The 18,939-nt window shown below is 44.6% G+C and overlaps 1 protein-coding gene and 1 long non-coding RNA gene across 2 annotated transcripts; one reads left to right on the top strand and one right to left on the bottom strand.

Annotated features, from left to right (window-relative positions):
* The first annotated feature begins 1,061 nt into the window (after nucleotides 1-1,061).
* GREM1 (gremlin 1, DAN family BMP antagonist) lies at nucleotides 1,062-17,857 on the top strand. The gene is made up of 2 exons (XM_023230248.2): nucleotides 1,062-1,281; nucleotides 13,910-17,857. The coding sequence occupies exons 1-2, from the start codon at nucleotides 1,115-1,117 to the stop codon at nucleotides 14,463-14,465; spliced, it is 723 nt and encodes a 240-aa protein (XP_023086016.1). The 5' UTR covers nucleotides 1,062-1,114; the 3' UTR covers nucleotides 14,466-17,857.
* LOC111554600 lies at nucleotides 4,842-14,537 on the bottom strand. The gene is made up of 4 exons (XR_002735287.2): nucleotides 14,405-14,537; nucleotides 13,283-13,473; nucleotides 6,442-6,549; nucleotides 4,842-5,209 (listed from the first exon to the last, which is right to left on the bottom strand). It is a non-coding gene; the product is annotated as an uncharacterized LOC111554600 (long non-coding RNA).
* Nucleotides 17,858-18,939: the final 1,082 nt, after the last annotated feature.

The following is an 18,939-nucleotide window of genomic DNA, read 5'->3' as shown; positions in this document are numbered from 1 at the left end:
CTGTAACAAATCTTTTTCGAAGTCTTCATTTGACACGGCTGATGGAGCTGGTCTGCAGATCTTGCACAAGTGTTGATTTGTGCACGGACTTTAGCTTCGACACACAAAACTTACGGCCTCTTTGAGGAACCAATTTTTCAAGCTAAGAGAACAAATGAAAGTGTTCGCTCATTTTTCGAAAAATATTTATGTACTTGGTATCCAGAATGTGACACTGGTTTTACACGTTGGCAGGTTTTTGTCCTAAATTTCTGGGAAGTTACTCCCTCATCTAACGTTTTATTTTCCTCACTTATTCGTCTTTAATATGCTGCAGAAAACCCCTGTCGCTCAGTGACTGTTTTCTCTCTCTCTCTTAATATTATTTAGGAATGGAAGCCTTGACTTTTGACGGTCCTTTTAGTTTTATTCTCCTCCCGTGACTCCCCTCTGTACACGCACAGCCGAGGCCGCCGGCATCTGGGCTGAAAGAACCCGTGGCGGGCGAGGAGAGGAGGGTGTCATTTTGGCGACAGGCTCCTGCTGGCGGCCGGCGAGCCCGCGGGTTAACGGGGGCGCCGGGGTCAACGCCCTCGAAGTTGGGGGCCTCGGGCGGGGCCGCGCGGGAGCCACGACGGTCGCTCGACCAGAGCATCCCGCAGTCCCGTTCCCTCCAGAGGGGAAGAATGGCCGAATCTAGCACGATCCCACGGAGATCTTCCTCTTCCCGGCGCGGTCTCCGCTACTGAGCGCGGGACCAACGCAGGCGATGCCGGGCGGCCGACAGGGAAAGCCCAGACCTGGGGCAGCGAAGGAATGAGGGGCCGGGAGCCGGGGGGATTTCCTCCCGCTCTTCCCTCTCCAACGGGAGCGGAAAATGTGATTTGCTGTGCATTCCAGGCGCGGTTCCCTGGGGTGACCTCTCCCAGCCGGCCCGGGCGGGGGGAGCAGACAAAGAGGCGAGGCGGGCGGAGAGGGGACCCCGGGGGGGAGCAGGAGCGGTGCGGGGGGCGGGGGCAGTACCGGGAAAGGGGGCGGATAGCGGGTCTGGCGGCGGCGGCGGCGCCTGGCCAATGGAGAGGCGCGGCCCCGGGCGCCGCGCGCTGCCGCCGGCATTTAAACGGGAGACGGCGCGATGCCTGGCACTCGGTGCGCCCTCCGCGGACCGGGCGACCCAGTGCACGGCCGCCGCGTCACTCTCGGTCCCGCTGACCCCGCGCCGAGCCCCGGCGGCTCTGGCCGCGGCCGCACTCAGCGCCACGCGTCGAAAGCGCAGGCCCCGAGGACCCGCCGCATTGACAGGTGAGCGCGGACGCGCCGGGCAGGGGTGTGAGTGGGCTGGGGGGAAGAGGGCCGCACACGAACCGCAGGACCCGCTCAGTTCCACGCGCTGCAGCCCTCCGGGCGCTCAGGCCCGGGTGCGCTGTTCGCGGGGGCGAATCGTGAAGCACCATCACGGCGTCCTTCCTGCTGAGGTCGAGGACACCGTGACCGCGCTGCTCTGGGTCTGCAGGGAAACGTAGGAAAAAAGGTTATCAGGAGCGGGCAGGATGACCCCACATCCCATTTCCACCTCCCGGAGGGCCCCGAACACGCTCCTGGTGCTCGTGGCAGCAGCGCCTGGCAGACGCGCCGGCTTAGCGAGGGCGCGGAGTCCCGGCCGCCAGAGCGCAGAGCATCGGGACCTGCGAGTCGGCCGCTGACGGCGCGGCCAGTTGCCTTGAGAGGGTCCCTTGTGCTTGAGGCGCCGCGCTGGGTCTGGGGGCGTCTTGGGACGCCCATTGGAGTCCGCGGGCTGGAGCATGCGGAGAATCCATGATGTGTGCATTTGCCCATCCCCGAGGTGAGATGGAGACTGGCAAGAGCAGAGCCGCTGTGTCCAGCCACAGCGGAAAACCGAACTGTGGGTAACCCGACAGCTGGGGTGCGGGGCGCGGCCTTGGCCGCGGGGTCCAGGGAACCCGCAGTGCTCACAAGGCACACACCGCACGCGCTCGCGGACCGGCCACGCACTCGCGGGCGCTCGCTTCTCTACTGGAGCCTCTTCCCGGCCCCGCACACGCCCGGACTGAATGGTAGACGTTCTGGCGCCGGCCAGTGGCCACCGGCTGGTTTCCACTTCCGCGCGCACCCCTTAAACTGTGTTCTCGAGGCCCCGGCCTCGCCTCGCTGCGCCTGACCAGCTCCTGAGGACTAGGGACTGGCGGCTGAGGCGGGTTGGCGGCTCCTACGAGCTGGGCGTCTTTCGTTCTCTCTTGCTGCCCCGCTCGCTCCGCGGGCCCCTCCACAGCCTGCGGAGCAAGGCCATAGTAGGGGAGAGGGAGGTACATCGGGGCTGTCACCTCCTTGCTGGCCGGAGTTATTTGTAGACTACGGGCTCCGGAAGAACAGACGCGCCACCGCTCTCGCTTGGCATTGCCTTCAGATCGCAGCTCCTCCCTGGGGGCGCCCCAGCTTGGCATGTATTTGCCAGCGCCAGGCTCTGGCGACGGTCGCCGGGCCAGGCGGGGAGGGACGGACGGCAGGTGACCAGCCTCTGCGGGGATGAAATTCCCGCGCGCCCGGAGCTGTCCCTAATGCGCTCCTCGACCGACTCCGAATCCCGGCTCTTATAGACGGAAATATAGCCTCAGCGTTAAGGGTTAAAATCTCCTCTTAAACGGTCCGAGGGCAGAGAGGTGACCACCGATCGGTAATTGGATCTCCTGGTGGAAAGAGCAAATCTGAGCGGTGTGCGCGTCTGTTTATGTTCCCCTTCGAGATGGTGCCAGGACACGAACTGATTAAAACAATCTATTGTGTTAAGTGGGTCACTCGGGTTTTAAGCTGTCCCAGGGACCCCAGAGGAGTGGCTTCCTTCTGGCTGTACACACAAGTTAAATAAATAGCGTAGAAGAGGTTAAGATAACCCCATCCTCCGGTGAGGAGTCCTCTTTCATCCCTAGGGCTTCCCCCTCCCCTTTTATCTTTTTTTTGGAAGGAGGGGGAGCATGAGAGTCTTGAGGGGGGATGTACTTTTCAAAGCAAGGAGGGAAAGATCTTAAGAAAACTATAGATTCTTACTGCCCCCCAAGCCAAGTCTACAACAGTAGGTGATTTGATGACTATCTCTGGATAAATGGCACTGTCAAATTGTTAATATTAACTATTTAAGGGATTTTTTTTTAGCAGGGTAGTGGCAGTGTGTGTGTGTGTGTGTGTTTAACCTCCAGGTCATTGTAGGAATTAGAGTCTTTTGTAAAGTTTGTAATTTCACAGGTTTCCTATTTTCTTAAAAGTTCATTTTTAGTGAAATGTTTTGGTAACCCACGCTCTGTAGGAAATCCAGGTTGGCTCATGTGGTCTTTATGTGAGTAGTTACACAGGGAAGAATAAAAAACCTATTATGTCCCCACATCTCTGAATGAGGGCTGCCTACCCTGTCTTTGAAACTAAGTCGAAGGTGCCTTCAGTCTTAATGGTCAGGTATTAAAAGTGATAAAATGCGAAGAAATTTCATGCCACGGACACCTTCCCCAAGAACTGTTGTTGGAGCATGTTCCACAGTAAAGGAGAGCCAGGAAATCTAAACCTTTTATGTAAAGGAAAGGCAGGTGGGGGACAGTGGTTAGGGGAGGTGACTGCAGCCTCTAACCAAAAGGCAACTGTCAGGCAAGTGCTACCAGCCCGTGTCTTACATCTATCTGCAGGAATTTTCTTTAGTTTTAACATATGCTCTTAGAAATTCAAAGTACAACAGGAATTCCTGGGACAAGAGAAATCTTTTTATTCACATGTGAACGTGAAGATACAAAATAGATAATTATTTTATTTGTAGCACTCTTCAAATTGTATTGCATTAGAAAACATACCATTGACCCACTGTTAAGGACAGCACTGGGTGTCATTAGGACAGTGGTTAAGGACCTGTATTTGGGCCAGATAGAATTGGTTTTAAACCGCTGGCTCAGCCAGGCGCAGTGGCTCACGCTTGTAAGCCAGCACTTTGGGAGGCCGAAGTGGGTGGATCACCTGGGATCGGGAGTTCAAGACCAGCCTGACCAACATGGAAAAAACCCGTCTCTACTAAAAATACAAAATTAGCCAGGCGAGGTGGCGCACGCCTGTAATCCCAGCTACTTGGGAGGCTGAGGCAGGAGAATTGCCTGAACCTGGGAGGCGGAGGTTGTGGTGAGCCCAGATAGCGACATTGCAGTCCAGCCTGGGTGAAAAGAGAGAAAACGCCGTCAAAAAAAATCCCACAAAAACCAAAAAACAAAACAAAAAAAAACACTGGCTCTCCCACTTATGAGCTTTGTGACCTTGGACAAATTTCTAACTTTTCTGAGTGTAGATTCCCTGATTGGTAAAAGGAAGATAATATTATCTAACTCATATTTTGTTATGAAAAATAAATGATAAAATTGGGTCAGAATTGAACATAATGCCTGGCACAGTAAGGGCTTCAAAATAAGAGGTAACTCTTATTAGTGGCAACGGTGTTAGGAAAAGTAGTAATGTTATACAGAACCAAGATATCTCACAGGGTAGTTCTGAAATTAAATCCTGAATCCTGGCTGCGCGAGGTGGCTCATGCTTGTAATCCCAGCACTTTTGGAGGCTGAGGCAGGCGGATCACGAGGTCAGGAGTTCGAGACCAGCCTGGCCAACACAGTGAAACCCCGTCTCTACTAAAAATACAAAAATTAGCTGGGTGTGGTGGCAGGTGCCTGTTAATCTCAGCTACTCGGGAGGCTGAGGCAGGAGAATCACTTGAGCCTGGGAGGTGGAGTTTGCAGTGAGCTGAGATCGCGCCGCTGCACTCCAGCCTGGGTGACATCTCAAAAAAAAAAAAAAAAAAAAAAAAAAATTCTGAATCCCACGTTACGCAGTGACTAACACATCTTTCACTACAGAATAGAACCCGTAACTTGGCCGTCTCTCAGCAGTGCTGCTCAGTGAACGGTTAATATTTATTACTTTCTAACTCGTTTGTTGTTGATCTCAAGAATTGTATATAGTCATTAACTTTCCTAAGAAAATCTTTGACAAACATAGAGCTCCTGAGATATTTCACAACCAGGTGGTCTCCTCCCTGTCCTATGCAATGTTGGGCCCTAGCCTGATTTAGCCAACGTGGTCTTCAGACTAGAGAGGCTGTTCAGGGTTCTTACAACACAAAGGCGATGAGACTTTATCCTCTACCTGTGTGCCAGCAAGGGACTCTTCTTATCTCCTTGGTGCAACTTGTCTGAAAAAGAAAATCAACATAATTATCTTTTTAAAAATTAAAGATCAAATTAAAAATAAGCCATACTTTCCCCAAAGATTTAGACCTAAGAAAAAGGAATAGATCTTTCTAAAACCTGGCCTGCACTTAGAGCATTTGTAGTCACTTCCCCTATTTCTTATGCTGGGAGAATAATTTGATGTCATGCCTATTGAATGTCTTTCTAAAGCTTGATTCATCAGGAGGAACTGACCAGAAGTCCATGCACAGACATTTGGCTTTCACTGTAATTCCTACTCAAAACTCCCTTTCACTGATTATGAGCAGGTTGCTTAGCTAAAATGAGAAATACGGCAAGAAGAGTGACGGAAGGAGCTGGCTTCAACTTTCCCAAAGACATCATGAACACTGGAAATAGGTCATACATATACCATTTTTATTTCTCAGTCCTCAGAATTAGAATATTGTGTTCCTATAGGCTTTGTGAAAATTGGAATACATTGCCATGACCTGCACAGGATAGAGGTGGTTAATATGGCTTATCTTGCTTGTAGATGTTTACTCTTCATCCCTAAGGGAAACTGGAAGGAAAGCATGCTATACAGAGGACCTGCTTTGAGTGTATGTGTCCTCTGGGACAAGTGGAATGAAAGAAAGGATAGAAGCAAAGATAATAAAAAGGGGAGATGGCGTGAGACTTGCTGGTGGAGGACAGTTGCAAAGAAAACTCATGATGAGAATAACATCACATTTTTTGCATTGATGGGAAACTGAGACTGAGTTTGAAACGAAGATATACTGTCTGCAAAAAAGAATCAACAGAGATGTTAGGTATCTTGATGCACACTGAGTCTATGAGATGCAGCTTAATTTAATTTAATGATGTGAATAGGCCATTTCATAAGTGGTGGAAATTACCATAAAGTGTTTGCAGCTAATGACAGGGCATGAATGATGTCATAGGAACCTAAGTCTGGATGAGCTATGGATTGAATTTTTACTATGGGACACCCTTCTACATGTTGCTGTGGAAAAGAATTGTCTTCAAGAAATGTACATCTTCTGCGTTTCCTCTCCATCTCTGATATTTACAAAGTGCACATTATTTGGTGACAATACAATTGAGATTTCAAGTGCATATCATTCCTATTTCCTTCACTGAAGAATCAAGAGCAGTCTGGGGGTGGGGATAGCTTGGGTGATCGATAAGGATGTGGCAGAGCCCTGGTTCCACTATGAATTACAGTTCTTACCCTGCTTACTGTCACTCATGTAGAGCAGCTAGTGTGCCTCAGAGCATTGCTGTTCTATGAGAAGCTGAGATACCGATTGCCATTCTTGAAGTTGGTGTTTACTTCTCTCTGAATAAACAAAGGTTGACAACTCAGACATCTTACAATTAGTACTAAAGATTTTTGAAGAATAGGCTTTTAAAAAATGAAAAAAACATTTCACTTTCCATAACTAATAAATCTTATTTTGAGAAAAATGTACTTTTAAGAAAAACAAAAAGCCTGTCACTCTAGACCCTTTGGCTTAGAAGGTAGGCACCCTCCCATAGAAACAGAAAGTCTGTCTACATTAAAATTGAAAACCACAGTTGACTAATTTTGAATTTATAGCTCTGCTGTTGGCTTCTGCCATAGTATTAATTTCAATGGCTTCAATTAGAAAATGAAACCCATAGCATTCCATATGAGGACAGGTGAAAAGTCAGGGACATGTGGAGTTTTCCTAGAAAAAGAAAGACAAGTCTTAGAAAGCTCTCCAGGATGGGAGGAATTTGCCACACTGAGAGTCAGACATCCGAAGGACTGCGGTTGGCTCTTCTGCTCATGGGCACTGGTGAAGGCTTTTTAAAATGCGAAGGATGGTAACTCTGTAAAGCAATGAGGTTCATAACAATCATGCATTTACCAAATTTGTACAAGCACCTGCCTTATGCCAGGCACTGAGGGTGATGAATAAGCCCTCATCAACTCTCAGCCTAGATATTTACTCAATAACACATGTGAAAATGCCAAGAAGGAAAAGTTAAATATAAAGAAAGCCTTAAGTTGGTTCAGAGAAATAAAATTGCATTTTTCGCATAGACGTCTGTGGAAGGGGCCTTACGAGGTAAACCTGTCCTACGCTGTCAACATATATTCCCAGTTAGTCTCAGATTGGCCTCTGTGATGACAGACTCAGAGGGTCTTGGTTAGGAGGGGAGGGGTGAATTTGTCTGGAGGCCATTTTCAGGAGGTATGGAGGAAGACTGGGGAATAGGCCTGGGGCTATCTCATGTACTCCTCCTCTGAAATGGGGAGCAAGTGAATTGTATTATATTTCACTTTAGATCTTTGTCCCAATTGAATAAATACCAGAAATTCGTGAAACCTTCTCAAATTCACAATATATTTTGAGACCAGGAGAATGGCTCCTTGAGGAGTTGCCACACTGTCTTAACCTGGTCTCTGGAAAAATTCAGTCCTGTATTATAACTGGACTTTTCTCATAAGTGCTTTTTTTTTCTTTTTCTTTTTATTATACTTTAAGTTCCGGGATACATGTGCAGAATGTGCAGGTTTGTTACATAGGTAAACACATGACATGGTGGTTTGCTGCACTCATCAACCCATCATCTACATTAGGTATTTCTCCTAATGCTACCCCTCCCCTAGCCCCCCACCCCCCAACAAGCCCCAGTGTTTGATGTTCCCCTCCATGTCCATGTGTTCTCGTTGTTCAACTCCCACTTATGAGTGAGAACGTGGTGTTTGGTTTTCTGTTCCTGTGTTAGTTTGCTGAGAATGTTAGTTTGCTTGCTCATCCATGTCCCTGAAAAGGACGTGAACTCATCCTTTTTTATGGCTGCATAGTATTCCATGGTGTATACGTGTCATCTTTTCTTAATTCAGTCTATCATTGATGGGCACTTGGGTTGGCTCCCTTCTTAATTCAGTCTATCATTGATGGGCACTTGGGTTGGCTCCAAGTCTTTGCTATTGTGAATAGTACTGCAGTAAACATATGTGTGCATGTGTCTTTATGGTAGAATGATTCATAATCCTTTAGGTCTATACCTAGTGATAGGATTGCTGGGTCAAATGGTATTTCTAGTTCTAGATCCTTGAGGAATTGCCACACTGTCTTCCACAATGGTTGAACTAATTTACACTCCTACCAACAGTGTAAAAGCATTCCTGTTTCTCCACATCCTTTCCAACATCTGTTGTTTCCTGACTTTTTAATGATCACTATTCTAACTGGTGTGAAATGGTATCTCATTGTGGTTGTGATTTGCATTTCTCTAATGATCAGTGATGATCTTTTTTTTTTTTTATATGTTTGCTGGCCACATAAATGTCCTCTTTTGAGAAGTGTCTGTTCATATCATTTGCCCACTTTTTGATTGGGTTGTTTTTTCCTTGTAAATTTGTTTGAGTTCCTGGTAGATTCTGGATATTAGCCCTTTGCCAGATGGATAGATTGCAAAAATTTTCTCCCATTCTTTAGGCTGCCTGTTCACTCTGATGGTTGTTTCTTTCACCATGCAGAAGCTCTTTAGTTTAATTAGATTGCATTTGTTAATTTTGGCTTTTGTTGCCATTGCTTTTGGTGTTTTAGTCATGAAGTCTTTGCCCATGCCTGTGTCCTGAATGGTACTGCCCAGGTTTTCTTCTAAGATTTTTATGGTTTTAGGTCTTACATTTAAGTTTTTAATCCATCTTGAATTAATTTTTGTATAAGGTGCAAGGAAAGGGTCCAGTTTCAGTTTTCTGCATATGGCTAGCCAGTTTTCCCAACACCATTCATTAAATAGGGAATCCTTTCCCCATTGCTTGTTTTTGCCACGTTTGTTAAAGATTAGATGGCTGTAGATGTGTGTGCTGTTATTTCTGAGGCCTTTGTTCTGTTCCATTGGTCTGTATATCTGCTTTGGTACCAGTACCATGCTGTTTTGGTTACTGTAGCCCTTATAGTACAGTTTGAAGTCAGGTAGCATGATGCCTCCGGCTTTGTTCTTTTTGCTTAGGATTGTCTTGGCAATGTGGCCTCTTTTTTGGTTCTATATGAGATTTAAAGTAGTTTTCTCATGGACATCTGTAGAACTCTCCACCCCAAATCAACAGGACATACATTCTTCTCAGCACCACATCGCACTTATTCTAAAATTGACCACATAATTAGAAGTAAAACACTCCTCAGCAAATTCAAAAGAACAGAAATCCTAACAGTCTCTCAGACCACAGTGCAATCAAATTAGAACTCAGGATTAAGAAACTTACTAAAAACCACACAACTACACGGAAACTGAACAACCTGCTCCTGAATGACTACTGGGTAAATAACAAAATTAAGACAGAAATAAATAAGTTCTTTGAAACCAATGAGAACAAAGACACAATGTACCAGAATCTCTGGGACACAGCTAAAGCAGTGTTTAGAGGGAAATTTATAGCACTAAATACCCACAGGAGAAAGCGAGAAAGATCTAAAATCGACACCCTACAATCACAATTAAAAGAGCTAGAGAAACGAGCAAACAAATTCAAAAGCTAGCAGAAGACAAGAAATAACTAAGATCAGAGCAGAACTGAAGGAGACAGAGACACGAAAAACCCTTGTAAAAATCAATGAATCCAGGAGCTGTTTTTTTTTTTTGAAAGATTAACAAAATAGATAGACCACTAGCCAAACTAATAAAGAAGAAAAGAGAGAAGCATCAAATAGACACAATAAAAAATGATCAAGGGGATATCACCACTGATTCCACAGAAATACAAACTACCATCAGAGAATACTATAAATACCTCTACACAAATAAACTAGAAAATCGAGAAGAAACGAATACATTCCTGGACACATACACCCTCCCAAGACTAAACCAGGAAGAAGTCGAATCGCTGAATAGACCAATAACAAGTTCTGAAATTGAGGCAGTAATTAGTAGCCTACCAACCAAAAAAAAGCTGAGGACCAGATGGATTCACAGCCAAATTATACCAGAGGTACAAAGAGGAGCTGGTACCATTCCTTCTGAAACTATTCCAATCAATAGAAAACGAGGGACTCCTCCCTACCTCATTTTATGAGGCCAGCATCATCCTGTTACCGAAACCCAGCAGAGACACAACAAAAAAAGGAAATTCAGGCTAATATCCCTGACGAACATTGATGCGAAAATCCTCAATAAAATACTGGCAACTGAATCCAGCAGCACATCAAATCCTCAATAAAATACTGGCAAATGAATCCAGCAGCACATGAAAACGCTTATCCACCACGATCAAGTTGGCTTCATCCCTGGGATGCAAGGCTGGTTCAACATACGCAAATCAATCACATAAACAGAACCAATGACAAAAACCACATGATTATCTCAATAGATGCAGAAAAGGCCTTTGATAAAATTAAACACTGCTTCATGCTAAAAACTCTCAATAAACTAGGTATTGGTGAAACGTATCTCAACACAATAAGAATTATTTATGACAAACCCACAGCCAATATCATACTGAATGCTTAAAAGCTGGAAGCATTCCCTTTGAAAACCAGCACAAGACAAGAATGCCCTCTCTCACCACTCCTATTCAACATACTATTGGAAGTTCTGGCCAGGGCAGTCAGGCAAGATAAAGAAATAAAGGGTATTCAAATAGGAAGAGAGGAAGTCAAATTGTCTCTGTTTGCAGATGACATGATTGTATATTTAGAAAACCCCATCATCTCAGCCCAAAATCTCCTTAAGCCGATAAGCAACTTCAGTAAAGTCTCAGGTTACAAAATCAATGTGCAAAAATCACAAGCATTCCTATACACCAGTAATAGACAGACAACCAAATCATGAGTGAACTCCCATTCACAAGTGCTACAAAGAGAATAAAATACCTAGGAATCCAACTTACAAGGGATGTGAAAGAAGGACCTCTTCAAGGAGAACTACAAACCACTGGTCAAGGTAATAAGAGAGGACACAAACGAATGGAAAAACATTCCATGCTCATGGATAGTAAGAATCAATATTATGAAAATGGCCATACTGCCCAAAGTAATTTATAGATTCAATGCTATCCCCATCAAGCTACCATTGACTTCCTTCACAGAATTAGAAAAAACTACTTTAAAGTTCATATGGAACCAAAAAAAGAGCCCGTATAGCCAAGACAATCCTAAGCAAAAAGAACAGAGCTGGAAGCATCATGCTACCTGACTTCAAACTATACTACAAGGCTACAGTAAGACAAACTGCATGGTATGGTATAAGTGCTTTTTTTAAAAAAAAAACTACAAAGTAAATCAATTTTTTTGTGGTTAGGGTAAAACAAAAACTCTGTATAAAGAGCAGGGATGTTGTAACATAAACTGACCAAAGCTGGGAAACCTACAGTTGGAGCAAAAGCTGAATGTCACGTTATCAGCTCCAAACTTGAACTGGTCTAAAAGTACCAGGTTAATGTTGGAAAGATGGTCGCCATTTAAAGATATCTTAAATTCAATATTTATTTTAATTTGACATTATCTTATGGTTGAATGGTGTTTACTTACCATGTGCTGTTCATTAGAAATCTAGATCCTACACTGCCTTTGTGCAAGGTAATTGCTCTAATAATACCAACTTGTCCAGTTTTGGCGGGAGAAATAATAAGGTTACTGTTAAATTGCACGTAGTGGTTATTATGCGTAATACTGGTATTCCAAAGAGAGAAGGAAAATGGGTGCTACACAGCTGTATTCTTAGGTTCAGAAAACCATAGGGTGGGACAGGAGAACCTTCAGGATTCAGGTCTGATTGTTGTGATGGCTGCAGGAGGGAGGCTGTGAATTTGAAACTGCATCCTTTGAAAAGAAAATCCTTCCACATTTTAATAATTCTTTCTGTGCCCCATGGCAGCAAGTGCTTATAGGCCTTGCTACTCAAAGCTTAATAAAAAGGCAGACCTGCTGAATCAGAATCTGCATCGTAGCAATATCCCCAGATAATTGTCTGCACTTTCAAGTCTAAGAAGCACTGTCCCAGGAGGAAAATTTTTTGAGTCTGAGGCCTCTCTCTTGCACTCTCCTTTTTAAAACTATGCTGCTCCTTCTCCACCCCCCTCTCTTCTGTCTTCTTCCTCCCTTTCGGTCTGCCTTTACTACCTCCTCTGAACACTCAACTTGTAGACGAGTTCCCCTTTCTCTGAACTGCATTCTTCACTTCATTCATTTTTTTCTCTCTCTGTCTATGGCTTCCGATTTTTTGTTGATTTTCCCTCACCTCACCTCCTTGTTATTTTTTGTCATTGTTCACATGTCACTGCCCTTGCAGACCCATATCTAGCTTCAGACCTATCCACAGTAATTCATTGCCACTAATTTATTCAACATACCCATGCCATTTATTAATGTAAATATTTGCACATACTTGTTCTATCATGCCCATTTTTCTACCCTTTAAATTGTATATACACAGACACATGTGAGTGACATATTTCACTATTTTTTTTTTTTTTTTTTTGAGACGGAATCTTGCTCTGTCGCCCAGGCTGGAGTGCAGTGGCACGATCTCAGCTCACTGCAACCTCCGCCTCCTGGGTTCACACCATTCTCCTGCCTCAGCCTCCCCAGCAGCTGGGACTACAGGCGCCCGCCACCATGCCCAGCTAGTTTTTTGTATTTTTAGTGGAGATGGGGTTTCACCATGTTAGCCAGGGCGGTCTCTATCTCCTGACCTCGTGATCTGCCCACCTCGGCCTCCCAAAGTGCTGGGATTACAGGTGTGAGCCACCGTGCCCGGCCATATTTCACCATTTAAAAGGTAGAAAAATGTATATCGCGGTACAAAGAATGATAGATTGAGTATCTGTGCCCAGTTTCAAGATGAGAACAAGTGAGAGGTGGAGAAGCCTCATGAGTCACGTCACCTACGTGCTTCTGTCTTTCGTTCTACCTGCAGTACTGCCACACTTTTGGTTAGTTCTCCAATTGCTCTCACATTGACACTGAGTTGGATCTGAACAACCTACCTGGGGAGACAAAGTATTGGTATCTTTGCTTAAATGGAGTCATTTATTGAGAGATAAAGTGACATCCTTAAGATCAGATAGCAAGTTACTGCACCAGGATCCCGACCTTTCCTGCTTTGTTGTTTTCCCTCTGTCAAATGCATTCTGGTCTCCACGAATCTCTCCTTCCACATAGGATAAAAATGCAACGTCTCAGAAGCATTCCCAGCTCAGGAAGGCTCAGGCTAGCTGGGGAGAAAAGACTGGGACATTTCTGGAGGAATGTAGTCCTCTGGGCAGAGAGGTTAATCCATCCTGCTGTAAAACAAAATAGAAAATGAGTTCCCCTCAAAAGGTGCAAAGGTCATATGGCATTAGCACAGTAGGAGCTTACTAAATATTATCAAATACCAGAATGAATATAGTTAAGTGAACGTAATACAAAGTCAAATGTGGTTGGTGCCAGAGGCCGGAAGAAGTTCTTGTGAGAATAGGTGCAGAGAAGAGCTGGCCCTAGGGGGCTGAGTTTAAAACTTGACTTAGTCACTGTGAGACTCTGGGGAAGTTCCTCCATGGATTGATGGCTGGGTCGTGGAGACAATAGTACCTAATTCATACAGGTACTGTGAGAAGTAAATGGAATGTTTTACGTAAGTGTTTAACGAGTGCATTGAAATGCTAGGTGCTACTATTAATTTTTAAATTAACTTTGTCATGTTTTGTGTTTTCCCCTCTCTGTGCTTGCTTCCTTTAGTATGAGCCGCACAGCCTACACGGTGGGAGCCCTGCTTCTCCTCTTGGGGACCCTGCTGCCGGCTGCTGAAGGGAAAAAGAAAGGGTCCCAAGGTGCCATCCCCCCGCCAGACAAGGCTCAGCACAATGACTCAGAGCAGACTCAGTCGCCCCAGCAGCCTGGCTCCAGGAACCGGGGGCGGGGCCAAGGGCGGGGCACTGCCATGCCGGGGGAGGAGGTGCTGGAGTCCAGCCAAGAGGCCCTGCATGTGACCGAGCGCAAATACCTGAAGCGAGACTGGTGCAAAACCCAGCCGCTGAAGCAGACCATCCACGAGGAAGGCTGCAACAGTCGTACCATCATCAACCGCTTCTGTTACGGCCAGTGCAACTCCTTCTACATCCCCAGGCACATCCGGAAGGAGGAAGGTTCCTTTCAGTCCTGCTCCTTCTGCAAGCCCAAGAAATTCACTACCATGATGGTCACACTCAACTGCCCTGAACTGCAGCCACCTACCAAGAAGAAGAGAGTCACGCGTGTGAAGCAGTGTCGTTGCATATCCATCGATTTGGATTAAGCCAAATCCAGGTGCACCCAGCCTGTCCTAGGAATGCAGCCCCAGGAAGTCCCAGACCTAAAACAATCAGATTCTTATTTGGCTTAAACCTAGAGGCCAGAAGAACCCCCAGCTGCCTCCTGGCAGGAGCCTGCTTGTGCGTAGTTTGTGTGCATGAGTGTGGACGGGTGCCTGTGGGTGTTTGTAGACACCAGAGGAAACACAGTATCTGCTAGAGAGCACTTCCTGTTTTGTAAACATATCTGCTTTAATGGGGATGTGCCAGAAGCCCACATCACCCCGGCTCACATCTAAAGGGGCGGGGCCATGGTCTGGTTCTGCCTTTGTGTTTTTGTGCCCTCCTGGGGACCAGAATCTCCCTTCGGAATGAATGTTCATGGAAGAGGCTCCTCTGAGGGCAAGAGACCTGTTTTAGTGCTGCATTCAACATGGAAAAGTCCTTTCTAACCTGTGCTTGCATCCTCCTTTCCTCCTCCTCCCCACAGTCCATCCTTTCTTAAGTTGTCAGTGACTGTGTCAGTCTAGTCTCTTGTTTGCCAAGGTTTCTAAATGAATTCACTTAACCGTGATGCAGATGTTTTTCATTTTGTGAAGACCCTCCAGACTCTGGGAGAGGCCGATGTGGGCAAGGACAAGCAGGATAGTGGAGTGAGGAAGGGAGGATGGAGAGTGAGGCCAAATCAGGCCCAGCAAAAGTCAGTAGGGACATTGCAGAAGCTTGAAAAGCCAATACCAGAACACAGTGAGGCCCATGCTTCTGAGAAGGTCTTTTCCTAGCGTTTAACAGAACCCAAGTGAACAGAGGAGAAATGAGATTGCCAGAAAGTGATTAACTTTGGCCGTTGCTGCGATCTGCTCAGACCTAACACCAAACTGAAAACATATATTGACCACTCCTATGTTCAGACCCAAACAAGTTAGCTAAACCAAACCAAGCCCTCTGCTTTGTCCCTCAGATGGAAAAGAGAGGTAGTTTAGAACTCTCTGCATAGGGGTAGGGATTAAACAAAATCTCAGAGGCTGAAATTCCTAATAGCTTTCCTTTTTCATGGTTAAAATCTGCTTATTTCCAGTTCAGTATTTCCCATAATGCTTCTGAGAGCCACTAACCTGACTGATAAAGATTCTGCCTCTGCTGAGTGTACCTGACAGTAGTCTAAGATGAGAGAGTTTAGGGACTACTCTGTTTTAGCAAGAGGTATTTTCGGGGTCTTTTTGTTTTAACCATTGTCAGGAGATTGGGCTAGAGAGAAGAAGAGGAGAGTCAGGAAATAAAGGAAATTGCCTCTGGCTAGAGAGTAGTTAGGTGTTAATACCTGGTAGAGATGTAAGGGATATGACCTCCCTTTCTTTATGTGCTCACTGAGGAGCCGAGCGGACCCTGTTAGGAGAGCATAGCATCTGGGTGTATCAACTGTTCATCTGCTACTGATTGTAACTGTTCAGTATCTACTGGTAGGTACCGTCCTCTGATTAAACTTGGCCTACTGGCAGTGCCTACTTAGGATTTATCTAAGGGCCAAAGCGCAGGGTGGGTGAACCTTATTGCACTTTGGATTTGGTTAACCTGTTTTCTTCAAGCCTGTTTTATATACAAACTCCCTGAATATTCTTTTTGCCTTGTATCTCCTCAGCCTCCTATCCAAGTCCTATGTAATATGGAAAACAAACACTGCAGACTTGAGATTCGGTTGCCCATCAAGGCTCTGACATTCAGAGAACCCTTGCAACTTGAGAAGCTGTTTTTATTTTGATCCAGTGCTCTCCCATCTAACAAACTAAACAGGAACCATTTCAAGGTGGGAGATATTTTAAACGCCCAAAATGTTGGGTCTAATTTTCAAACTTTTAAACTCACTACTGATGATTCTCACACTAGGCGAATTTGTCCAAACACATAGTGTGTGTGTGTTTTGTATACACTGTATGACCCTGCCCCAAATCTTTGTATTGTCCATATTCTCCCACAATAAAGCACAGAGTGGATTTAATTAAGCACACAAATGCCAAGGCAGAATTTTGAGGGTGGGCAAGAGGAAAAGGGAAAGAAACTGAAAATGTAAAACCACACCAGAGAGGAAAAATGACATTCAGAACCAGCACACACTGAATTTCTCTTGTTGTTTTAACTCTGCCACAAGCATGCAATTTTGTTAGCAGAGATGACCTAAGTTGGCAGCAGTAATCTTTTTTTTAGGAGCTTGTACCACAGTCTTGCATATAAGTGCAGATTTGGCTCAAGTAAAGAGAATTTCCTCAACACTAACTTCACTGGAATAACCAGCAGCATAACTACCCTAAAAGCACAGCACTAGTGAAAGAGGGAAATGTCTGTTCTTCTTACTATGCCTATATTAAGACTAGTACAAATGTGGTGTGGCTTCCAACTTTCATTGAAAATGCCATATCTGTGACATATTTTATTTGAGTCACTGATGATGTAATGATATATTTTTTCATTATTATAGTAGAACATTTTTATGGCAAGATATGTGTGATCTTGATTGTACCTATTAAAATAATGCCAAACACCAGATATGAATTTTATGATGTACACTTAGTGCTTGGCATTAAAAGAAAAAAACACACATCCTGGAAGTCTGTAAGTTGTTTTTTGTTACTGTAGTTCTTCAAAGTTAAGAGTGTAAGTGAAAAATCTGGAGGAGAGGATAATTTCCACTGTGTGGAATGTGAATAGTTAAATGAAAAGTTATGGTTATTTAATGTAATTATTAATTCAAATCCTTTGGTCACTGTGATTGCAAGCATGTTTTCTTTTTCTCCTTCTGAGTTGGGCAAAGAAGAAGCTGGCACATTGTATGTTGTTGGAGTCTCTTATCTGGTCGGGGGAACAAAATCTTGACCCATCTGAACGTGTGTTACTGAGTCAGTGCCTGAACCTTTATTTTTTAAATTGAATGTTCCTTAAAGGTTAACATTTCTAAAGCAATATTAAGAAAGACTTTAAATGCTATTTTGGAAGACTTATGATGTGTGTATACAAACAAATAGCAGATAATGGTGAATAGCTCACACATAAAGTCCTTTTAAGGAGAAAATCTAAAATGAAAAGTGGATAAACAGAACATTTATAAGTGACCAGTTAATGCTTAAGAGTGAAAGTAGATCTATTGATTTGTCATTCCTCAAGATATTTAATATCAACTGCATTATGTATTATGTCTGCTTTAATCATTTAAAAACAGCAAAATATTATATAGACTATGATTGAGGTACCTTGCTGTGTAGGAGGATGAAAGGGGAGTTGATAGTCTCATAAAACTAATCTGGCTTCAAGTTTCATGAATCTGTAACTAGAACTTAATTTTCACCCCAATAATGTTCTATATAGCTTTTGCCAAAGAGCAACTAATAAATTAAACCTGTTCTTTTTGTGTGTGTGAGTGTGCGTTTGTGTTTGGTAGTGTTCCTAGGGCAGAGGTGGAGCAGGGATGCACTTAGCATGGGAAGGGAGGTAGAAAAGAGAATTGGATCGCCATGATCTTCAGTGGAATTTATTCCTTTTGCCTAGGCCTTTCAGACTTTGCTTGATTTCCGTAGGATACCTCAGGTCGTGGCAAGGGAGAGCTGGGCTGCAATTGGAAGCACCAGCCTCTTCCCTAGAGCACACCTAGAAAGAAGAGCTACAGAGTGTTATAAGCGAGGCCCAGAGATGGAAGGGCCATCACACAGAAATGATAGTAACTTCATTTCAGGGCGTTTCAGGGTAAAAACAGGAGAAAAATTTGGGACTCAGTAGAAGAAAAAAATTCCTAATGATAGGAGTGATTGGCAATACCATGAGGTGCCTTTAAAAGATGGTGAACTGTCCTTGGAAATACTAAACCACAGGCTAGATATCATTTTACAGGGATGTGAGGTAGAGTAAGCCACTGCCCTTGGTGTACAATTGTGAACTCATCAATTTCTGAGGTCCCTTTCTACTCGGATATATAATACAAGATTTCTATTAGGTTTGGGTGCTCTGACGATCATGAAAATCCCAGCAACTATGTATGGGATGGTTACGCCGGACACTGTGCTAAGGATTTTCTTTGAATTGTTTCTCACTCAATCTTCACGGTAGCTCAGTGAGGTAGGTACCATGATCACTGCTAGAAAACAGCGAACTTACGTGGTCTTCCTGTGGCACTGGGTCCTTAAACACTGCAAAACTGTGAGCAACTTCCATTGGTTTGTCCCTTGAAGAACATAACACAGCACTCTAAAAATAGATCTAACTAGATTGTTCACATCTAGCGACTAAGGCCACCCTGAGATTATAGTTGCATCGTCAGGAGCCCAAGAACTGAAGCATTCAGTCAAAGCCTCTTTGCCACCTCTCTTTTTGTTATGATCTTCTTGGACTTGGAGGGGGAAAATGGAAGCAAGTACCAAGGAGACAGTGTTCTCAGAAAAGCCACACCCAAGAGGAAAAATACAAGGCCTGAAAGGTGAGTGGGACTTGACACGG

This window comes from Piliocolobus tephrosceles, chromosome 6 (genome assembly GCF_002776525.5).
Source record: "Piliocolobus tephrosceles isolate RC106 chromosome 6, ASM277652v3, whole genome shotgun sequence".
In the NCBI taxonomy this organism is placed as follows: Eukaryota; Metazoa; Chordata; class Mammalia; order Primates; family Cercopithecidae; genus Piliocolobus; species Piliocolobus tephrosceles.
This window is presented reverse-complemented; position numbering and strand designations above follow the sequence as displayed.

Excerpts from the sequence above, each read along its gene's own strand:
- GREM1 (XM_023230248.2), top strand. The coding sequence starts at position 1,115 with ATGCCTGGCACTCGGTGCGCCCTCCGCGGACCGGGCGACCCAGTGCAC. Across the intron at positions 1,282-13,909 it reads AGGACCCGCCGCATTGACAG|TATGAGCCGCACAGCCTACA; the intron begins GTGAGCGCGGAC and ends TGCTTCCTTTAG.